Genomic DNA, 23,626 nt, shown 5'->3' with positions numbered 1-23,626 from the left:
TGGTGGGAAAGCACACGTGGCGCTGGCGTGCTGGTTGTTCGCCTGCTACTGTTAACGGCTTGATATACTAGGGGTCACAAAGGAAGAGGTGAGAGCCGGGGGGAAATGGGGGCGGGGGCTGTCCTTTCTGCTGTTTCAAATGAATTACCTGAACTGACTGGGCAGCGCCCCTTAAGACAGAATAATGACCACATCAGTTTGGGTGAAAAGTGAAACTGATAAGGCTAAGGCGTGTAAGATATCAAACAAAAGGTCCGGATTAAAGGAATCACGCGGGGTAAATAAAAATTCTTCCTGATTATAGTCATCAGGCAGTCATAATGAGTCATAGATTGGATTAAAATTAAAATGACGCTGCGAGGGCATGTGGGGAATCAAATTCAAGGTGTTGATGTGGGGAATCATTCGGGACGGAAATGCGTTATGGATATACCATGATATCTGCCATAGGGAGAGCAGTAAAATACCTATAATTAAGGGTGTCAGACAAGGAGATACAATCTCTCCAATGTTATTCACAGCTTGCTTCCAAGAAGTATTCAGAACGTCGGATTGGGAACAGGTGGGAGTAAGGGTTAATGGAGAATACCTCAGTAACCTCAGATTTGCTGATGACGTTGCCTTGCTAAGTAACTCGGGGGACGAATTGCAAAGCATGCTTTCCGCACTGGGCGAACAGAGTAGAACCGTGGGCCTGAAAATTAATATGCAGAAAACTGAAGTAATGATCAATAACCTCGGGACAGCACAGCAGTTTGAGATAGATGGTGAGGCAGTGGAAGTGGTAAGCGAATATATATACTTAGGCCAAGTTGTGACCCCAGATCCCAATCATGAGGCAGAGATAATTAGAAGGATCAGAATGGGGTGGGGTGCATATGGCAGACATTCTCAGATAATGAATAGCAGCCTACCATTGTCGCTGAAGAAGAAAGTGTATGACAGCTGCATCTTACCGGCACTCACCTACGGGGCAGAAACTTGGAGGCTCAATAAGAGGGTTCAACTTAAATTGAGAACGACTCAGCGGGCAGTGAAACGGAAAATGATAGGTGTGACATTAAGGGACAGGAAGAGAGCGGAGTGGGTCAGGGGGTGGACTGGTGTTAAGGACATATTAGTAGAAATTAAGAAGAAGAAATGGACGTGGGCAGGGCATGTAATGCGAATGCAAGGTAACCGTTGGTCCTTAAGAGTAACAAAGTAGATCCCTAGAGAAGGCAAGCGTTGCAGGGGGCGGCAGAAAGTTAGATAGGCAGATGAGATCAAGAAGTTTGCGGGGATTAATTGGGCACAGGTAGCACAGGACCGAGGTAATTGGAAAATAATGGGAGAGGCCTTTGCCCTGCAGTGGGCGTAGATAGGCTGGTGATGATGATGATGATGACTCATGGTAAGTCATAGATTCGGTTAATTCAAGTCCATGACGCTAGGGCGTGTGGAGTATCAAATTGAAGGTATCGATGGGGGTAATCACGTGCTTCCTGATTATTATATGACATAGTCAAAATGGGTCATAAATTAGGTTAAAATTCACAATGATGCCACTGGGTGTCTGGGGCATCACATTGAAGGTTCCGATACGGGAAATTACGTGGGACAAAAATGTGGTAGGGCTATATCATGAGATAGTCATGGTAAGTCATTGATTGGTTTAACATTCAAATTGATTCCGCTAGGATGTGATGGATATAAAATTAATGGTCTTGATGAGCGGAATAACGTGGGAGAAATACAAAAATACTTCCTGGTTATAACCATGACATTTTCATGGCGAGTCTTATGTTGGGGTAAAATTCGAAGTGACCCCGCTAGGGCGTGTAGGGTATCAAATTTACGGCCTTGACGAGGGGAATCACGTGCTACAAAAAAAAGGCTTCGTAGTTCGAATCATGAGATAGTCATTATGAGTCATAGATTGGGTTAAATTCAAGGTGAGGCCGCTGAAGCATGTGGGGCGTCAAATTGAAGGTTCCAGTTAGGGGAATCACGTCGGACACTTAAATAATGCGTCCTGGTTACAGTCATGAGAGTCATGCTTAGTTTGACTGGTATGAATTCCATATGACCCTGCTAGGGTGTGTGGGGTATCAAATAAAAGGTCTCGTCGAGGAGGATCACGTAGGACAAATATAAAAATGCTTTCTGGTTATAATTATGAGGATATAGCAAAAGGTATATAGCAAAAGGTACACACTCACACTCACACTCACAAGCTCACTCACTCACTCTCACACCACACTCACACTCTCACTATCACTCACACTCACACTCTCACTCACACTCACACTCTCACACTCACTCACTCTCACACTCTCACACTCACTCTCACACCCTCACAGACTCCCACTCACACTCTCACTCTCACTCCACTCCCACTCACACTCTCACTCTACCTCCCACTCACACTCACTTTCACTCACACTCTCACTCACGCTCTCAATCTCACACTCACTCTCACTCTCACACTCACTCTCACACTCTCACTCTCACTCTCACTCACACTCACTCCCACTCTCACACTCACTCTCACAACTCACACTCTCACTCACACTGTTACTCTCACTCTCACTCACTCATACTCACACTCACACTCCCACTCACACTCACAGTCACACTCTCACTCTCACTCTCACTCACACTCACACTCACACTCTCACTCTCACTCTCACTCACACTCACACTCACACTCACACTCTCACACTCACACTCACACTCACACTCTCACACTCACACTCACACTCTCACTCTCACTCTCACACTCACACTCACACTCTCACTCTCACTCTCACTCACACTCTCACACTCACACTCACACTCACACTCTCACTATCACTCACACTCACACTCTCACTATCACTCACACTCACTCACTCTCACACTCTCACACTCACTCTCACACCCTCACAGACTCCCACTCACACTCTCACTCTCACTCCACTCCCACTCACACTCTCACTCTACCTCCCACTCACACTCACTTTCACTCACACTCAGACTCATGCTCTCAATCTCACACTCACTCTCACTCTCACACTCACTCTCACTCTCTCACTCTCACTCACACTCACTCCCACTCTCACACTCACTCTCACAACTCACACTCTCACTCACACTGTTACTCGCACTCTCACTCACTCATACTCACACTCACACTCCCACTCACACTCACAGTCACACTCTCACTCTCACTCTCACTCACACTCACACTCACACTCTCACTCTCACTCTCACTCTCACTCACACTCACACTCACACTCTCACACTCACACTCACACTCTCACACTCACACTCTCACTCTCACTCTCACTCTCACTCACACTCTCACTCTCACTCTCACTCACACTCACACTCACACTCACACTCACACTCTCACACTCTCACTCTCACTCACACACTCACACTCTCACATTCTCACACTCTCACTCTCTCAATCTCACACTCTCCCAATCTCACACTCTCACTCATTGCCTCGAGGTCAGCCCGATACCTAGAATAGGTAGATAGAGAGGGGTGACGGCGAAGCCTTGCGTGGCCTGACCCGCACCCCCTGCCGGACAACGCAATAAAGATCATTTCTCACTTTCTCTCACTCTCACTCTCTCACTCACTCTCAGTCTCTCACCCACTCTCTCACTCACTCTCAGTCTCTCACTCACTCTCTCACTCTCACCCACTCTCTCTCACACACTCTCTCTCTCACTCTCTCTCACATTCTCACAAACTCTCTCTCAGTCTCATACTCTCTCTCTCACTCTCACACTCTCTCTCACACTATCTCTCTCTCTCACACTCACTCACTCTCACTCTCGTACTCTCACTCTCTCTCACTCACTCTCTCTCATTCTTTCTCGCTCACTCTCTCTCGCTCACTCTCTCTCTCTCACACACACTCACACACGCGTGCATGCTGGAAGTTAACAGCAGGGTACGGTGGCGGTCATTGCTTACAACGACAGCAAGGTGTTCTTCCGAGCTACGAGAGCTCACCCCACCTAGAAAATGCTAATAAAAACTTATACAAGTGCCTCAGCAAACAACGAGGCACTTTTTTGTTTGTCCCACGTGATTTCCCTCTTCGAGACCCTCAATTTGATACCCCACATTCTTTAGCGCCACAGCTGTCTGCATATTCACCCAATCTGAGACGATCTATGGCTCCCGTGTTACACGGTTCGCCATTTTCGATATTTTTCTTATTTTTTTTAGATTTTTAACATTTAGCTTTATCAATTCTCTACATTTACGCTATTATAATCATTACAGGTTGAACTTCCGTGATATCTGCATTTTTTTGTATATGCAGGGCGTTACAAGATCATGGCGGGGATAAGGGGAGGGGTGTACTCGGCAAAGAATGCTACGCAATAAAACAGCAAAGGTATATCCATGAACGCCTCGCGCTTCAGAGATTCGCGGGGACAGTTCGCTTTGACATTAGGCGTTTTTTCAGGATGCAGAGCAAGAATGCACGGAACCGTAACCCTAAATGGCTTCGACATAAATGAACGGAGCAGTGAGTGCACGTCCCCTCACCCAATCTTGCTTGTTTCGACCTGGGGACGCAGCACACAATCGAGCCTGGACCGCCCCTGTCATGAACACGAACACGGAGCCTACATCAAGAGTTTGGTATCCAATATACGCCTCGAGCGCGGCCTGTAGGGGCGCCACTGAAATCCCTCTAGCGGCCCGTTTCGAAAGCAGGCGCGGGAGTCCCCGGCCCGCTCCCCCCTGTCACCGTTGCTTTTGGGGCTCGTTCAAGACAGCGATTTACCGTTTGTCCTCGTTCGAAATACCGAATAACGTGGAGCAGGTACTCTGTTTGCAAGCCTGGTGTGCTCACGAGAGTATAAAAGTTTATGACGCGATCTTAGTGAGATCTATATGAGCGCCGGGCGTGTGTCACAGGCCGGCGTCCCGAAGCCAGCATTTGCGTGCAGCTGATTGCAATTCCGCTGCCCTGAAATTTAGTGGCCGTGCTCCGTAAGCAGTGTTTCCTCCGATGGTCATGTTGCGGCCATACACACTATGATGTAAATCGACTTTGTGCACTTACAAAATCCAGAGGAGCACTCATACCTAACAGCCCGCAAGTTACGCCTGCGAATATCACATATCAGATATTGATCAGGAGCATGAACAAGCCAATGCGGCATAAATTTCACAAACATGGTACCAAAGAAGTACGATGGATAATGCAAAATTACACTCGGGAGTCAGCATACGACGACAAATTCAATGCTGGGTCGTCTTGTCCCGAGGTGAGCGCTCGCAAAGATTCATCTGTTACATTTATCCTCCACGAGAAGCGCGAAGATGGGCTTATAGAGTAATCCGCGTCCGTGACCAAACTCTTGTTCGAAACATCATATATGACACAGGGAGACTGCAGAATCTAGCATAAACCGAAATCAGATGCCCTTATCAGATACGACACTCTTCCAACGAGCCCGTGTGTACGAGATTTCGGCGCGCGTTAAGGATCTCCAGGTGGTCAAAATTAATTCGGAGCCCTCCACTACGGCGTGCCTCATGGTCTCCGTTGCGTCGGCGCGTTAAACCCTGCAGTCAATCAATCAACTCTTCCAACGACACCTAGTATCGCTTGTGAGCTGCCTACCCTGTATTCTTAAAAAAATGCGTCCGCCGAGTGATCAGCCGTTCGTTGAAAGCGAAAAAAAAAACGAAAAGTGAACACGCAGCTTGTGTGTGTGATTACTAAGACGTTCATTCGTTGATTCGCTCCGCATTTGTAAACAACGATAGTTGAGCGTCCTCCTCCTCACCGCCCCCCCCCCCATGTCTAGCGAAATATCAGTGCATTTCGCATCTAGTTGGTCTGGTGAATACTACCTTGTTCAAACAAACGTCTTACATTTCAGAAGCTGCACTCGATTTTTTCTTTCATTACCGTACGACTATTCTATTATTTCCTGACTTGCAGACCATTCATTTTCCCGTGGTTTCATTAACATATACCTTGGTTCTTACTATAAGGCATGAGTGAGCACATATCTGACAACGCACAGCCTTTGAGTGTACTTAACATTTTCGCGTGTCTTATATTCCCATAAAAGGCACAAGTTTTTGCCAGCTATTGGGTTATCACATCCCCGAATCATATTTTTCTACGACGTACGTATTCGAAGCAAAGCCGTATTTGTTGTCTGCGCTGCGAAACGAACCAACCTCTTACAGTGCCAATATCAGGTCTAAACGAGGCGACAATAAGTAGAATTCACGTGTGCTGACGTGTTCGAAGGTGACAGCGGTGATATGCTGCTGCCGTCGCCGACGCCCGCAAGAGCGGCCAAGAAGCGTGCAGAACCGCCTCCCCGGGTAGCTTTTGTTGGCGTTAGAGCGCTCTACCAAGACGCAGCTATTTTTTTAAGTGCCCTAAACGTGCAGGTAGCTTACAGACGTCGCCATAACAAGTTGTTAAGTGCGCGGAAAGGCTAAGAGAAGCGAAAGAGAACCAAAACACTGCATGACCACCTATCAGCCACGCAGCGCTCATCCCGCAAACTCCGCGGAGAAGCGGCGGCAGGCGGCGCAGCGATCGCGAATCTCGAGGCGTATAGTCGTACAATTGCTTCCAACCAGCGCTACTCTTCATGGGCAGCAGGTATAGCTGTATTAAATCTGCAACGAAAATTGTTTCCGACCTCACAGGAGCTACGGTGTCATGTCGTGGCGAATGCAAGAGTATGGGCCCACGAATTTGCACCCGTAATATTATTACCACGCGTGAATTTGAAAACACTGACTGCCAATGAAATCAGAGTCCATCTGACCCCGAGTAAATTCCTAGCATGAGAGAGTTGTGAGGCCATTTGAGTTCTGAATTCATTTTGAGTTCTCAGCCCATTTTGAGTTTTGAGTACATTTTGAGTTTTGAGTACATTTTGAGTTCTGAGTACATTTTGAGTTTTCAGTACATTTTGAGTTTGAGTACATTTTGAGTTTTGAGTAAATTTTGTGTTTTGAGTTCACTTTGAGTTTGAGAACATTTTGAGTTTTGATTACATTTCGAGTTTTGAGTCCATTTTGAGTTTGAGTACATTTTGAGTTTTAAGTCCATTTTGAGTTTGAGTACACTTTGAGTTTTGATTACATTTTGAGTTTGAGAACATTTTGAGTTCTGAGTACATTTTGAGTTTTCAGTCCGAGTGAGTTCTGAGTTTTGCTCTTAATTTGAGTTTGAGAGAGCGCAGATGTGCTGCTCAGCATTCAGTCTGAGATTCAGTGAGTGGTAATTCGAAAAAAAATTGTGTGTGAGTTTGAGTGAGCCGCGCCAACTTTGCCGAGGTATGCCTGGGGGTGCCACTAGTTAGTTATCAAGACAGTGACCCTTATTGGGCCAAGCAACTCAAGGAACTTCGAGAAAACACAGAGGAGTAGAAAGGGTGGGGTTCATCAATGTTTGCGAGGATCACAGTTTGCAATTTGTTTTTTATAAGCTGTGATATGTAATGCAAGTTTTGAATTGTTCAAGGGCTCATATTTAGAAATTTCATCGTGTGTTCGCCGTGTTTATCTGGACTTCATCATGGGAAAGAACGAAACGAACGAACCTTTTCCAGAAAGTGCGTGAAGGCGGACTTGGTTTATCGCATTTATTTTTAAGTAAGTGGTGAATAGATTTCTGTTTCTTCGTGAAGTTGAAGACGCGTTTTTGAGGATGGTTTGTCAGCTGCGACTTGGAAGTCTTTTGCCTTAATTTGTTGTGAGCTCTGAGTACATGAGGGGAACTGTACGTGGATTATTTAAGGAGGTGGTGTGGTCATACCACTTTCTTTCAGTCGGTTTTCTTTAGAGTACTTAAGCGGGGTGAGTCGGAAGAAACTGTACAAAGATATCGTCGAGAGTGTATTGCCAGTACCTGAGAGAGATGTACTTAGGCGAGTTAAAAGAATGCCGGTCCCAGGTGCAGTGAAATCTTTCTTTTTTAAACTCCATAGTGGAACACTTGAAGTAAAGACCTGGCTAAAGGAAAAGGGATGGTTTGTGCCACGGGGTGTGCACTGTTTTCTGTGTCGAAAGCCAGAAACAATTGAGCACGTGTTCTTGGACTGTTAGGGAGCGGTCTTCTTTTGGGACATCCTCCAGCGAACACTCAAAAACGATTTGCGGGTGGATGCTTACGGTATTAGGTTTTTGAATGTTGAAAATGAGACATGAATGAGACATCAACCCAACATCAACGCGGAGCGGCCCAGGAAGCCACCGGACACTTAACGTGAAGCCCATTTTTCGTCCCTGCAAGGTGAACAATGCCCCTTGATGTTCTCCGTGCAGTGCAGCGCAACGAACAGCCGTCTCTGGGGAGTGTCGAGCAGCTACTACGGACAAGGGGCACGGCAATACAGATGGAATATCCGCCGTCGCTACACTGGAGCCTAGGGTTCGTTGAGCTGGTCTTTGTATTTTGCTCTTGGCGTTCCTTAATTCGATAAAATGGCTACTTTAAATAGGCCGCTTCGCATTTCTACGTTAAACATAAGATAGTTTGGGGCTAGGCGCAAGCAGTATCAGCTGCGAAGGTTTATGGACGACAAAAAATAGATACAATGGCCATTCAAGAAACAAAAATCGAAAGCGAAGGCAGCACCGAGAGCATGATAAGGCCCTTTAGTGGTCGTTACAGCGTTGGCGTGAGTCATTCTGTGGGAGCTTCTAGGGGGTGTTGTATTTTGGTTAGAAATTCAGTTGGTATTCGTGTACGAACAGTTATTTCGCGCGAAACTGGCAGGCTTGTGTGTTGTGATTTCAACTACTGTGGAGTAGATTTTCGTGCGTGTGTATCTATGCATCAAATGTTACACGGGATAGGATGTTTTTTTTTTGAAGGGTTGTCTGATTATTTAAAGCAGCAAGAAAGAGTAATTTTATTGGGCAACTTCGATTGTGTGTGTGAACGAAGAGACAGAAATGTGTCACCGCGAACAAATGATCACAGTGCAAGGGTCCTGACAGAAGTTCTTGAAGACTGCGAACTAGCCGATGTAGCACACTGTGTGGTTAACAGAAGTGCTTTCAGGGGACGAGCCATGCGCGGCTGGATCGTGCATACGTATCTTTCGAGCTCGCTGCGGCGTGCAAGAACAACGTGGTCGATGGTGTCTCTTTTAGTGACCACTGCCTGGTTTCATTTTGTTGGGGGAAAGGAGGAAGGATTGTAAGAAGTTCATCTGGGAACGTTGGAAATTTAATGTAAAATTATTGCAAGACACCGTATTCACGGATATAGTCCAGAAAAATTGCAGCCAAACAAGCAAACGATGAAATGAGCAGCTGGCTGGAAAGGTTGGAGGTATTCAAACAGGAATGCAAAATGTTAGCAATGGAGAGGGGAAGAGTGCTTAAACGGCAAGAGAGAGAAGTGGAAAACCAACTCAGAAATAAACTGCAACACATGTTAAAACTCGAAAGCGAAATGCCTGGGGCATACAAAGAAGACATTAGAACCATTAAAAATAAGATGGAATCCATCGATATAGGAAGATATCGGGGAGCGACCGTGAGGGCGAGGGCCAAAGTGTTTTTGGCCGGCGAAGCTTCAACAAAGCGAGCGATAAAAGACGAAGCACTGTACGCGAGACTCAATGGTATCGAGGAAATATATTGGCGAGGCGCGCTTACCAGTGACAAAGAGAACATAAAAACTGCGTTTCAAGAACATTACACAGATTTGTTCAGCCTCACAGTTTCAAAAACTAATGAGTTCAAGCGAGACTTTCTTCCAGCCATGCCAAGGTTGGGATATGATGTGAGGGAGGAGTTAGAGAGACCGATATCGCTTGGCGAAATAAAGACGGCAATATCGGAGTTAAAAGTAGGGAAGGCGCCGGCACCTGACGGGCTTGGTGCGGATATTTTTATAAAAGGTTCTCAGACACAGCAAGTCCGTTTTTATTTATGGTCTTTCGGGAGTCCTACGAGCCTCTGTATTTCCGCGGTCGTTTGGTCGCACACACACCATCCTCATACCCAAATCGGAACACCGTGTTAAACTTCAGTAGGTTTCTGGGTACCGGCCAATTCCATTGGCCAATGTAGATTATAGAATTCTCATGAAGATCTTAGCGCAACGATTGCAGAGTGTTATAACAAGTGATTGATTGATTGATTGATTGATTGATTGATTGATTGATTGATTGATTGATTGATTGATTGATTGATTGATTGATTGATTGATTGATTGATTGATTGATTGATTGATTGATTGATTGATTGATTGATTGATTGATTGTACAGTTTAACGCGCCGACGCAGCGCAGGCGATGAGGCGCGACGTAGGGGAGGGCTCCGGATAAATTTTGACCACCTGGCGATCTTTAACGTGCGCCGAAATCTCGTAAACACGGGCGTTTTTGCTTTTCGCCTCCATCAGAAAAGCGGCTGCCGCGGCCGGGAATCCAACCCGCAACCTCGTGCTCAGCAGCGCAACGTCTTAGCCACTGAGCGACCGCGGCGGGTTATAACAAGTGTAGTAGAGCCGCATCAGACCTGTGGCATAACGGGGAGGAGTATAGTAACAAATGCTCATGTTGCGCGCAGTGTGCTGGACTGTTGCGATATGTTTCGGTGTGAACAGACACACCGAAGTGACCCTAGCAAGGTTACGGATAGGCCACACACAACAACAACAAAGCTGCGAAGAGGAGGGCGTGTGCATTGCTCTCAGCCGGTGCACCAATGTCAACAACTATTACCTCACCAAAGGTGACGGAGACTACCGATTCTACCACAGAGACAACATCGATAAGAACATGATGGACGAGTTTCGGCGCCTCGAGAACCACCGCCTACTCACCCTAACACAACACCACTTGCGTGCCTTTTCCACCGGTGTGGACCCGGACGCGGAATTCCCTCTGGCGCTAGAAAAAACAAGATCACTCAACATAACGGCAACACAATGGAACCACACGGAACCGCCACGATGCTTCGCATCCTCATCAGGGTTCCCCACGGGAAGATGTTATAATTATTTTGTTTTCTTGTCGTTTATTTCGCAGAAGATAAATGCGGGCCGCCACACCAGCTTCGTCTCCTTGCTCGTTGGTCTAGGGGTATGATTCTCGCTTCGGGCGCGAGAGGTCCAGGGGAACTGTACGCGGATTTTTTAAGGAGTTGGTGTGGTCATACCGTTTTCTTTCTGTGCGTTTTTCTGAGTACTTAAGCGGGGTGAGTCGGAAGAAACTGTACAAAGATATCGTCGAGAGTGTATTGCCAGTGCCAATATACCGCAGCAAGTGTAATCTAAGGCCTGAGAGAGATGTACTTAAGCGAGTGAAAAGAATGACGGTCCCAGGTGGAGTGAAATCTTTCTTTTTTAAACTCCATACTGGAACACTGGAAGTAAAGACCTGGATGGAGGAAAAGGGATGGTTTGTGCCATGGGGTGTGCACTGTTTTCTGTGTCGAAAGCCAGAAACAATTGAGCACGTGTTCTTGGACTGTTGGGGAGCGGTGTTCTTTTGGGACATCCTACAGCGAACACTCAAAAAAGATTTGCCTGTCGATGCTTACGGTATTAGGTTTTTGAACGTTGAAAATGAAGATGGTGTGCCGCTTGACACAATTATGCTGTATGGACTACATAGCATCTGGAGAAACAGGATGGCGGTACGCTACTCCGACCCAGATGCCAGGCTCATCAGACACTACTTCAAAGATTCAATAGGTTCTTTTGTGCAGATACTGAAACTTCAGCCCTCTAAACCCGAGTGGCTACCCACAATTGAAGCATTGTTGGTAATGAAAGAATATTAAAATCACCCCGCTTGCCCAAGAAGGGCTGCAGTTCTAGTGTTTGTATTGAGTATTGAGTGTACAGATTATCAGTTACGTGTGTCTTTGTTTTGTCATCCTCTCAAAGAAGGCAATAAAGAAAAAAGCCAGAGGTCCCGGGTTCAAATCCCGGAGGAGCCCGTTCCTTTTTCTTTTTCTGTTTTGTTCTCGTTTATTTCGCAAAAGATATATGCGGGCCGCCGCACTACCTCCGTCTCCTGGCTCGTTGGTCTAGCGGAAGTAAAACTGCTCACTTACGCAGATGATAGTGCTGTTTTTTGTCGGGATCATGAGAGCGTAAATAAAATAGACAAGGTGGTGAAGTCCTTTTGCAAAAAATCAGGAGCGGTAGTAAATTGGGATATATGTTCGGGATTTTGGCACGGTATCTGGAACTCAACACCTCCTCTTTTCGAGAACATACAATGGGCAGCTTTGCCGGCAAAGTATCTCGGTGTGCCGCTGGAACATTACTGTGATACTGGCCAGTACTGGAGTGACGAGACAGAAAAGCTGAGGGAAAAAACAAGAAACTGGCAAGAGCGCAACTTTTCGATGTTTGCCCGTGCCACGATCAGCAACCTTTTTTTGTTAACCAAACTGTGGTACATGCTACAAGTGTTATGCATGACTCGTGTAAATGTTCAAAAAATCCACAGGGTTTTTGCTGTTTTTATCTGGTCTTCCAGTTGGGAAAGAATGAGTCGTACTAATCTTTTCACATCAGTAAGGAAAGGAGGACTTGGTCTCTGCCATTTATTTTTACGACAAGTTGTCGCAAGTTTTTGTTTTTTGCGAGACCAAAAAGATTTATTCTTGCGCACGGTTATTCAAGTCCAGTTGAAAAATGTCCTACCTGCGTTTGTTGTATCCTCTATCAGTCATTTTGGTAATGGGGTAAGGGGATACCTACGAGAAGTAGCCCTGTCGTTTGATTTTCTGGAAGTGCGGTTCTCACTTGAGTACCTGTCTTGCATTTCAAGAAAGTGCCTGTACTAGGACCTTGTCGATGTTTGTTTGCCAGTACCTCTGTATAGGTCGTTATACGGAAAGGGCACCGGATCTGATGTTCTCAGGAGGGTTAAAAGAATGCCCGTAAAACCAAGTATGAAATCTTTTTTCTTTAAACTGCACAGCTAGACGCTATCTGTAAATGTATGGTTAGCAGAGAGAGGTTTCTTCGTCCCATGGACAACAAACTGTAGTCTGTGTAAAAAGCCGGAAACGGTCAATCATGTTTTTATTGAATGCTGGGACCCGGTGTTCCACTGGGACATCCTTCAGCGCACGTTGAATAAGGAGCTACCCATAACCCCACACGGTATTCGGTTCCTGCCCCTGTAAAGTGAGGGTGGTGTACCGTATGACTTAATCATGGTGAACAGCCTGCACAGCAAATGGAGGACGAGAATGGCCGTGCGAAATGCGGACATCAACACCCGGCCTGTCAGGGAAAACTTTATTGAAAGTGTTCAGTACATAAGGGAGGTGCTCCGTGTAGAGGATGAACCGCCAGAGTGGTTGCCTGTCCTGGATGATCTAGTGTGCCTTAGGAAGTTTTAAAACCTCTCTGTGAGCCAAGGCTGGCTGACAGGTTTTAACATTATGCATATCTGTTTCTGTTCTGTAAAAATGTCTAAGCAGGCAATAAAAGACATGGCTCGTTGGTCTAGGGGTATGATTCTCGCTTCGGGTGCGAGAGGTCCCGGGTTCAAATCCCGGACGAGCCCGTTCCTTTTTCTTTTTTTATTTCGTTCTCGTTTATTTCGCGAAAGATATATGCGGGCCGCCACACCTCCTTCGCCTCCTGGCTCGTTGGTCTATGGGATTCTGCTTCCGGTCGCGCTAGTGTGCGGACGCGGGACGATTGGCTCCTCAGGAGCGGTGAATTCGGCCATGTCTGGCCGCGGAAATAGGTTTTTTGGACAGGAATCGGAAGATTACCCCGTGAGTTTGCCAATGCTGCCAACAGGTCGGTGTGTTTTAAACACCATTTTTCTACATGCGGACGTTCGTGCGAGGCCTTATCAGGTCGAAGATTTCAGGGACACTTTGGCCCGTTTGGAACTGCTCCCCGAGGTGCTTGCGTTGGGGGCGTATCAAATGAACCACTTATGGACCCTGACATTCAGGGACGAAGGCGGCGTAAAGCGCATGCTCGCGGCCACCGACGTGAAGGTGAAGGAGCGCCGGTGCCTCGTCATCGATCCGGCGAACCAAGATGTGCGGCTGAAACTGCACTGGATTCTTTACAACGTTCCGGACGAGGAGGTTCGAGCGGCGCTGATTCCGTACGGGCGTGTCGTCGACATCGGACGCGAGAAGTGGCGTGCCAAGGGCATGAACGAGAAAGGTTCGACGATGCGGTGGGTGACCCTCAGGCTGAACGCCAGTGTGAGGATTGACGACCTGCCGCACGAGCTCCTGGTTGCGGGCGGCCAGGCGCTCGTGGTCGTGCTAGGCAGGGCCCCGCAGTCCCTCCGCTGCTCGGGGACGGGCCATATGAGGCGCGACTGCAAGGTGCCTGGCCGTCTGCCGTCGCTTCGGTCACAAAGCGACACAGTGCGTGCGGACGTATGCACATGTCACCAGACCTGTCGGAGACGCGGACACGGCCGAAAACAGTATGAACGAGGAAGAGGCGGAGGCGGCCGCGGCCGGTGGAGGTGGTGCGTCCGCAACCGGGGACCCTTTGGCGGAACCAGGCGTGGAGGACGTAAATGCTGCGCCGGCGGAGCAGCAAACGACCTACCAGAACGACCCAGCGCCGGTGGCACCTGTGCTGGACGCGGAAAGTGAGGAGTGTGTTGGGGCGGGTTCGACGAACAACACCTTAACTCGTGAAGTGCGTGACGCCGGCGACGGAGACGACCCGGAAGCCACCGTCAAGCGGCCGCGTAAGGAGGACGACAAGCGTGGAGACTCTGGTGACTCCGGCAACGTCAAGGCAAGTGTGGGCGGGGTTATGCTGAGGCGTCCAAGCTTCAAGCCAAAGCCCAACACCACGCCTTATGACAGAGGACCTGCGGCGGGGAAGCCTCCGTAAGCGAAACGTTTGCCTGTTTTTCGAGGGGAGGTCTTTGAATGAGCGTTACGGCACGGACTACACTTTTTCCTTTTTTTTTGAGGGGTAGAAAAGGGGGCGGGGCTAGTGTTCCTGAAACGTGTGTGTAAGAGTGTGTTACTTGCCTTCATCTCCCATTCGTGCGGTGTTCATTTCCTCATCTGCGTTGTGCCACACTTAATGTACGCGGCCTTTCCGAGCGTAAACGTCAGAGTCAATTGTACAGAATCATCAAGGAGAGGGAGTTAGATGTCGTAGCCCTCCAGGAGACGAAGGTAGAGACCGAGCAAAACACGGAGAGGATGGTGGGAGTGTTTAGTTCTAGTTATGAAGTCTGTGTCAGCCATACGGTGGGATTATCAGCTGGTTGTCTGATTTTAATACTTCGGAGCAGCGGCGCAGTATTGCAAAACGTGACGTCCAGTTTATCTGGGCGCTTTGTTATTTGTGATTTTATTTTAGCGTCAAAAGAATGGCGGATTTTTTGTGTGTACGCACCGACAAAAGCCGATGAAAGGAAAGTGTTTTTCGAAGAATTACGGGCGTGGCTTGGCACAGAACGGGTTGTCGTGTTAATGGGAGATTTTAATTGTGTGTGCTCGGCTCGCGATAATTCTACTTGTACTCCTTATCGCGACGGAAGCACGATTCCATTGAATGGTATCGCGGCAGAGTTTGGTTTGGAAGACGTGGGGGATGCGTTGGAATGTAAGACGCAGATCCAATTCACCCACTTTCAAGGCACGAGCCACGCAAGATTAGACCGAGCATATATTTCGTTAGAACTTCTACCGGACTGTTCGGAGTATAGTGCTACACCCGTGTCGTTCAGCGACCATTGCCTAGTGTCGTTCTTGATTGGAAAGCGCAAAGATAAAAATTCGTTCAACTGGGACTTGTGGAAAATGAACAGCTTATTGTTGAAGGATGAAGAATTTGTAAAAGAAGTGACGAAAAATATTAGGAACCTTGAACAGGATACATGTGACTGTGCCTCTAAGTGGGAGACCTTCAAAGCAGAAATTAAGATGTTAGCATTGGAAAGGTCAACTGCCTTAAAATATGAGAAAAGAAAAAAGGAAGCCCTGCTTAGAGCAAACTTGGAGACGCTTTCTGCACTGGAGTGCAAGTCACCTGGACTGTTCAAGGACGACATTAAAACTTTGAAGCATCAGATAGAGGCTATAGAACAAGAAAAATATCATGGCGCGATAGTGCGAGCTCGTGCGGAAAATTTCATGTTAGGGGAAGCCCCTGCAAAGAGATCACTTAGCTATGAAAAGAGATACGCTACCCGCAACTCTATCGCGGACATACAGCATAAAGGGCAAGTTCTCGATGAACAAAAAGCAATTAGCAATGCTTTTTGTGAGTTTTATGATGGTTTGTTTTTGTGTCAACCTGTAGACTGAGAACGATTTTAGGACATTTTTTTTATTTCTTGTCGCCGATAGATGAATAGGTAAAAGAAAATTTAAAATTCCCTATTACAGTAGAAGAAGTTAGGAGGGCTATCGACGAATTAAGTCCGGGAAAGTCCCCAGGCCCTGACGGGTTGTGCACTGCGTTCTACAAAGCTTTCCGCAACCACCTAAGTCCAGTGTTATGTGAGCTGTACACAGAAGCGTACACACTAGGAAAACTTCCACCCTCCTTCTTACAATCGCACACTGTTCTCATACCCAAAACAGATGTAAAAGAAGAGCTCAGAAAAGTTCCTGCGTATAGGGCGATATCTTTAACGAATGTAGATTATAAAATATTAATGAAAGTCTTAGCAAGGAGGTTACAGAGTGTGATAATGGACATGGTAGGCGAACACCAAACATGTGGAATAAAAGGAAGGTCTACAACTAGTAATATACACATAGCACGGAGCATTCTCGAGTGTTGTGAAGAATGGCGTATAAGGAGTGTTCAACAAGGCTGGTAATAAATAAGTCAGTGAGCCGTCAAATAACTGTCACGCCTTCAGTGCGGCAAGGATGTCCGCTGTCCCCTTTGCTCTTTTGTTTGTACATCGAGTCGTTTTGTGCGAGCATAATAAACAGCAATAATATCCATGGTTTCCAGTTGCAGGCATGCGAGGTACATGTATTGGCATACGCTGACGATATCGCTTTATTTTGTCGTGACAGAAAAAGCATTAGCAATGCAGTTGCGTTGCTTAAGACATTTTGTGAGTATACTGGGAGCAAGTGCATGGGATTCTGGCACGGCAATTGGGACGTAACCCCTAGTGTCTTTGAAGGTATGAACTGGCAGGTTGTGCCGGTCAAGTACTTAGGCGTTCCACTTGAAAACTACAGAGATAGCGACCCGTACTGGCGAAGCCAGACGAGTGCGTTGCGTGATAAAGCGGAAAAGTGGGAAGGGAAGGGGCGTTCGCTGTCGATGTTTGCGCGCGCAACGGTGTGCAACACATTTTTGTTCGCGAAACTTTGGTACGTTTTGCAAGTGATTCACTGTTCTCGCGCCAATGTTCAGCGGCTGCATCGCGTTTGTGCTGTTTTTGTTTGGGGCTCGTCCTGGGAAAGGACGAGTAGGACGAATCTTTTTCGAAGAGTTCGCGAAGGCGGTTTATCGCTCTCGCATCTTTTTGTGATACAAGTTGTGAATCGTTTTTATTTCTTGCGTGAGGTAAAGGACCCCTTCCTGCGCACTGTTATTCAAGTCAGGTTAGGCAGACTATTGCCCCAATTCATTTTTACGTCTTGTCAAAGCTGCAATGGGGCAGTACACGGGTATTTAAAACAAGTTGTTCAAGCGACACAATTTCTTTGTGTACGGTTCTCTATGGAGTACTTGAGTGCCGTGTCGAAGAAAAAGTTGTATAAAGACCTTGCTGAAATCTGTTTTCCTGTTTCTTTATACCGATCCATGTTTCCGGTGGGCCCCGAGCAGAACGTTTTGAAACGTGTAAAAGCTATAGCCATTCCCCCGGGTGTTAAAACATTTTTCTTTAAACTGCACTGTGGAGTGTTACCAGTTAAAACATGGATGTTGGAAAAGGGTCTGTTTGTGCCATGGGGTGTCGACTGTTCTTTGTGTAAAAAGCCCGAGACGGTGGAACATGTTTTTTTGGATTGTTGGGATGGGGTGTTTTTGTGGGACGTTCTTCAGCGAACATTAAAAAGGAGTTTCCGTTGAGCCCTTATGGCGTACGGTTTCTGGCAGTGCAAAACGATAATGGAGTCCCGGACGAGCCCATTCCTTTTCTTTTTTGTTGTCTTCTCGTTTATTTCGCAGAAGATAAATGAGGGCCGCCACCCGAGCTTCGTCTCCTGGCTCGTTGGTCTAGGGGTACGATTCTCGCTTCGGGTGCGAGAGGTCCCGGGTTCAAATCCCGGACGAGCCCATTCCTTTTCTTTTTTGTTGTCTTCTCGTTTATTTCGCAGAAGATAAATGAGGGCCGCCACCCAAGCTTCGTCTCCTGGTTCGTTGGTCTAGGGGTATGATTCTCGCTTCGGGTGCGAGAGGTCCCGGGTTCAAATCCCGGACGAGCCCGTTCCTTCTCTTTTTGTTGTCTTCTCGTTTATTTCGCTGAAGATAAATGAGGGCCGCCACACCTGCTTCGTCTCGTGGCTCGTTGGTCTAGGGGTATGATTCTCGCTTAGGGTGCGAGAAGTCCCGGGTTCAAATCCCGGACGAGCCCATTCCTTTTCTTTTTTGTTGTCTTCTCGTTTATTTCGCAGTAGATAAATGAGGGCCGCCACCCAAGCTTCGTCTCCTGGCTCGTTGGTCTAGGGGTATGATTCTCGCTTCGGGTGCGAGAGGTCCCGGGTTCAAATCCCGGACGAGCCCGTTCCTTTACTTTTTGTTGTCTTCGCGTTTATTTCGCAGAAGATAAATGAGGGCCGCCACACCTGCTTCGTCTCGTGGCTCGTTGGTCTAGGGGTATGATTCTCGCTTAGGGTGCGAGAGGTCCCGGGTTCAAATCCCGGACGAGCCCATTCGTTTTCTTTTTTGTTGTCTTCTCGTTTATTTCGCAGAAGATAAATGAGGGCCCCCACCCAAGCTTCTTTTCCTGGCTCGTTGGTCTAGGGGTATGATTCTCGCTTCGGGTGCGAGAGGTCCCGGGTTCAAATCCCGGACGAGCCCATTCCTTTTCTTTTTTGTTGTCTTCTCGTTTATTTCGCAGAAGATAAATGAGGGCCGCCACCCAAGCTTCGTCTCCTGGCTCGTTGGTCAGGAGACGAAGCTTGGGTGGCGGCCCTCATTTATCTTCGGCGAAATAAACGAGAAGACTACAAAAAAAGAAAAGGAATGGGCTCGTCCGGGATTTGAACCCGGGACCTCTCGCACCCGAAGCGAGAATCATACCCCTAGACCAACGAGCCAGGAGAAGAAGCTTGGGTGGGGGCCCAAGCTTCTTCTCCTGGCTCGTTGGTCTAGGATTCAACTTCCGGTCGCCGTAGCGTGCGGATGGTGAATGTCGAGCTCCGATAAAGGGGCGGTATTTGCGACCCAGACGGGCCGCGGTAACAGGGTTTCGGACGAAGAAAACATGCAGGATTACCAAGTACTTTTGCCTCAGCTGCCAACCGGTCAGTACGTTTCAAACACTGTTTTTCTGCACGGCGATATGAGAGCGAGGCCTTATCGCGTAGAAGATTTTCGGGACACCCTCGCGCATTTGGCACTGCTCCCCGAGGTTATCGCCTTGGGGGCGTACCAAATGAATCACGTGTGGGCTGTTACCTTCAGCAGTGCGGAAGGAGTGAAGAAAATACTGGCTGCTGGTGACATCAAAGTGAAAGCGCGTCGGTGCCTGGTCGTCGACCCAAGCAACCAGGAATTGCGTCTCAAAGTGCACTGGGTCCTTCACGGTGTTCCGGACGGGGAGGTGCGGGCATCTTTTGCTCCGTACGGCAATGTAACCGACGTTTCGCGAGAACAGTGGCGAGTGTCCGGATGTGTCAACAAAGGGTCAACGACGCGCCTCGTCACCCTGAAGCTCAAGCCAGGGGTCACACCGGACGACCTGCCTCACCAGCTGCGTATTGCCAAGGATAACGCCCTCGTCGTTGTTCCCGGAAGACCACCACTCTGCCTGCGGTGCCACCGGCATGGACACGTTCGACGTGAGTGCCGTGTTCCACGGTGTTCACTTTGTCGTCGTTTCGGCCATGTCGAAGCTGACTGCGTTCCTACATACGCCAGAGTGACGGGACCAGCAGGAAGCGAGGACAAGTCCGAGCATCTAATGGACGAGGCTGACGCCGAGGAAGCTGCGGGCGGAGCAGGTGACGTGACCTTGTCTACGTCAACAACACCCCAGCACCCAGGAATTGACGACGACAATGCAGCAGGAAAGACGGCGGAGAAGAGCCTCCCTCCAGTTACCCCAGAAGGTACCGAAAATGCTGATGCAGTCAAGAACGAGGGCAGTGCGGCGGCGGCTACTTCATCTGCCGAGAAGTCCGATGCAATGGAGGTTTCAGACGCAGCAGCTAGCGGCGTCGTCAGCAAGCGCCAACGAGATATCGCAGACGGAGCGTCTCAGAACAACGACAACGCAGCCTTGGATGAGCCACCAGCGAAAGCGTCAACGGGGCGACGAGCGACGCTGAGACCCAAACCAAACATCCCGCCCGACCGGAGGCCAGCGGCGACGCCGTGGGCATCGCAGACTCCTTAGGTCTTCTCGGGTGTGTGGCAGTCGGACTGGTCGTACTCGAACATCACAGCGATGGAACACTTCCCTTTTGTAAGTGAGGCACGAACAATAGACTGTGAAAGTGTATGCGATGGGATTATGGGAGCGTGGGCACGTAAAGGGCAATGTGTTTACGTTTGCCGTAAAAGCGAAAGTTAACGCTGTGTGTCCGTCTGCAAGCAGTTAGATCATGGCATTCAAGTTAGGGACGGCTCTACGCGTAGCCACGATAAATGTGAGAGGGCTGGCAGCGAAAAAACGGCAGTACCAGGTGAGCCGCCTATGTACGGAACATAGCTTGGATGTTGTCGCCGTCCAAGAAACCAAAATTGAAAGCCAGGAGCAGACGGATCGCATGGTGTTACCCTTCAAAGCGTGCTACCATGTTTGTGTTTCCCACGCCGTAGGCACATCAGGTGGCTGTGCCTTACTTCTCAAAAATTCCATCGGCATTGAAGTTGAAAATGTAATATCATGTGCCTTGGGCCGCACGATAGTGTGTGATTTCACCATATCTGAAACAAAATGGAGGGTTATATGTGTGTATGCTCCAAATGCGGAATACGAACGGAAGCAATTTTTTCAAGGCTTAGAATGTTACTTGGACTGCCCAAGAATGCTAGTGTTATTGGGCGATTTTAACTGTGTTTGTAGAGCGGAGGACAGAGCGTCAAAGGCGCGGGTTCGAGACGCGAGTTCATTGTTGCTAACTACGATGATGCAAGAAAGAAATTTGGAAGATGCAGGGTGTATATTTGCGGGAGCAACTACGACGCAGTATACACATTTTCAAGGCGTCAGTCACGCCAGATTAGACCGAATATACATCTCCGCCGAACTGGTACCCGCCTGCGATACCTATGACGTTAAGCCCGTTAGTTTCACCGACCACAGTCTTGTCACTTTGTGCATAGGACGAAAGAAAAGACATAGTTCATTTAAATGGGAGCTATGGAAATTAAATGCGAAGTTACTGCAGGATGATTTATTCGTAAACGGGATAAAAGACATGTTAGGAAAACTGCTTGACGGAGATCCGCATGACGCCTTTCTTCTCTGGGAAAACTTCAAGCAAGAGGTCAAAATTAACGCGATGGAAAGGGCTAGTATATTGCATCAGAAGGAAAAGGAAAAAGAAAAACAGTTGCAAGGCCAACTCCAGTTTCTTGTAAGCATGGAAGCGCAGAACCTGGGCAAGTGTAAAGACGGCATACGGGAAGTTAAAAGGGAACTAGAACTTCTGGACGCACAAAGATACAGAGGGGCCATAATACGAGCACGCACTGAACGATTATGGCTTGGCGAAAGGCCCACGAAACGCTCGTTGGGAGAGGAAAAAAGATACGCCAAGCGCAACGAAATAACAGCGATAAGCTACCGTGGCGAGATAGTACATGAAGGTGAGAAGATAGAACAAGCCTTTTATGAACACTATCGGGATTTTCTGGGACAGGCGCACAGTACCGAAGAGGGTTTTGCAACTAACTTTCTTCCGCTGATGCCAAAGTTAGACGCGGAAATCAAAGCAAACCTGGAAGCCCCCATCAGCCTTTCGGAAATTGAATGTGCTATTGATGAGTTGACCCAGGGGAAATCGCCCGGACCCGACGGTTTAGGAGCTTGTTTTTGTAAAGCTTTCAAATGCGAAGTAGCAATGGCCCTATATGGAGTAGTTAAGAAAGCATACGAAATAAAACAGCTGCCCACGTCTTTCAAGAAATCTCACGTTGTCTTGATTCCCAAATCAGAAGAGACCACTGCACTATTATCAGTCACGGCTTACCGCCCCATTAGTCTCACAAACGTGGACTACAAAATTTTAATGAAAGTTTTAGGAAAGAGATTACAGAGCGTTATAAAATACATTGTAGGTTCACATCAAACGTGTGGGATTAAGGGGAGATCAATTACGACCAACATCCATGTCTTAAGAAGCATTTTAGAATGTGTAGACGTATTAGGGGGGAAGGCCGCTATTTTGCAATTGGATTTAGAAAAGGCATTCGACCGGGTATCCCATGAGATACTCTTCGATATTTTGGGGCATGTCAATGTAGGATCTGTCCTCTTAGAAGGGGTGAAAATGAGCTACTCAATGTGTGAGGCCAGTTTAATTGTAAACAAGAATGTAACTGCCAGTTTTCCGATACGATGCTCCGTCAAGCAAGGCTGTCCCCTGGCGCCCCTGCTTTTCGCAATCTACCTCGAACCCTTCTGTTTAAAAATCATCCACAATAATGCAATTCACGGTTTTAAGCTGCACGAAAGTGAAGTAAAAATCCTCACGTATGCGGATGACATAGCGCTTATCTGTGCTGACAGAGAAAGTATAAACGCGGCTGTTAAGGACGCAACAACGTTCTGCAAAACGACTGGCAGTGGGATAAACTGGAACAAATGTATCGGGTTTTGGCATGGAAAGTGGGGTTCTAAGCCGAATTTATTTGGAAACATTCAGTGGACCGATACGCCAGTGAAATACCTAGACGTACCACTCGAGCACTACCAAGACACGTCACAATACTGGGCGGAAGAAATTCAATGTGTCAAAGACAAAACGTCCAAGTGGGGCGGGCACGACCTGTCGATATTTTCGCGAGCTACCGTTTGTAATTTATTTCTTGTGGCAAAGATCTGGTACGTCCTGCAGGCCTCATGTATGTCGCGTGTAAGAGTACAAAAAAAATTACCCCGCATTTCCCCGAGGGGGAGAATGTGAAAGTGCGAATGCACGGTTGTCGGCCCGCTTGCGGCGCTTGCGCTCGGCCCCCGCAGCCCACCGCCTCGCCGCCTTCTCTTCCATCTCTTCCATCGGGTTTGTAGTATCACGTGTACACCACGCAGTTATCAAGCCGCTATAACGCCGCTGAGTCGCCAACGCACGCCGCTGACGACGTAGTTTGAATGCGTTAAAGATATAAGGCGCGTCTAACACTGATATCACCGTCGCGTCCGTAGCTTGGTCGGTAGAGCGTCGCGCTGCGGCCGCAAAGTCCTCGGATCGAAACCTGGCGCCGGATGCTGTTTCTTTTTCAAATATAGAGGAGCACTGCGGACGCCAACGCCGCCGCCGGCGGTGGATGGTTTGGGGTCGCTTATAAAGT

At 47.9% G+C, this 23,626-nt stretch overlaps 1 protein-coding gene and 8 non-coding genes across 9 annotated transcripts; 8 read left to right on the top strand and 1 right to left on the bottom strand.

The window, feature by feature from the left end:
- The first annotated feature begins 13,457 nt into the window (after positions 1-13,457).
- Trnap-cgg (transfer RNA proline (anticodon CGG)) lies at positions 13,458-13,529 on the top strand. Its single transcript has one exon. It is a non-coding gene; the product is annotated as a tRNA-Pro (tRNA).
- A 4,620-nt stretch (positions 13,530-18,149) lies between these two features.
- Positions 18,150-18,221, top strand: Trnap-cgg (transfer RNA proline (anticodon CGG)). The gene has a single exon. It is a non-coding gene; the product is annotated as a tRNA-Pro (tRNA).
- A 77-nt stretch (positions 18,222-18,298) lies between these two features.
- On the top strand, positions 18,299-18,370 carry Trnap-cgg (transfer RNA proline (anticodon CGG)). The gene has a single exon. It is a non-coding gene; the product is annotated as a tRNA-Pro (tRNA).
- Positions 18,371-18,446: 76 nt separating this feature from the next.
- Trnap-agg (transfer RNA proline (anticodon AGG)) lies at positions 18,447-18,518 on the top strand. The gene has a single exon. It is a non-coding gene; the product is annotated as a tRNA-Pro (tRNA).
- Positions 18,519-18,595: 77 nt separating this feature from the next.
- Trnap-cgg (transfer RNA proline (anticodon CGG)) lies at positions 18,596-18,667 on the top strand. The gene has a single exon. It is a non-coding gene; the product is annotated as a tRNA-Pro (tRNA).
- Positions 18,668-18,743: 76 nt separating this feature from the next.
- Positions 18,744-18,815, top strand: Trnap-agg (transfer RNA proline (anticodon AGG)). The gene has a single exon. It is a non-coding gene; the product is annotated as a tRNA-Pro (tRNA).
- Positions 18,816-18,892: 77 nt separating this feature from the next.
- On the top strand, positions 18,893-18,964 carry Trnap-cgg (transfer RNA proline (anticodon CGG)). Its single transcript has one exon. It is a non-coding gene; the product is annotated as a tRNA-Pro (tRNA).
- Positions 18,965-19,131: 167 nt separating this feature from the next.
- On the bottom strand, positions 19,132-19,203 carry Trnap-cgg (transfer RNA proline (anticodon CGG)). Its single transcript has one exon. It is a non-coding gene; the product is annotated as a tRNA-Pro (tRNA).
- A 64-nt stretch (positions 19,204-19,267) lies between these two features.
- LOC144167083 (uncharacterized) lies at positions 19,268-20,632 on the top strand. Its single transcript, XM_077696473.1, has one exon. It carries the CDS (start codon positions 19,296-19,298, stop codon positions 20,502-20,504), a length of 1,209 nt encoding a protein of 402 aa, XP_077552599.1. The 5' UTR covers positions 19,268-19,295; the 3' UTR covers positions 20,505-20,632.
- Positions 20,633-23,626: the final 2,994 nt, after the last annotated feature.

The sequence above is a fragment of the Haemaphysalis longicornis genome, unplaced genomic scaffold, assembly GCF_048455015.1.
Source record: "Haemaphysalis longicornis isolate Haplotype H1 unplaced genomic scaffold, Haemaphysalis longicornis Haplotype H1 scaffold_2, whole genome shotgun sequence".
NCBI classification, from domain to species: domain Eukaryota; kingdom Metazoa; phylum Arthropoda; class Arachnida; order Ixodida; family Ixodidae; genus Haemaphysalis; species Haemaphysalis longicornis.
The sequence above is the reverse complement of the archived record's forward strand: the minus strand, read 5'-3'. Positions and strand labels throughout refer to the sequence as shown.

What these genes read in the sequence shown, in the direction of transcription:
- LOC144167083 (XM_077696473.1), top strand. Translation starts at nt 19,296, where the DNA reads ATGTCGAGCTCCGATAAAGGGGCGGTATTTGCGACCCAGACGGGCCGC.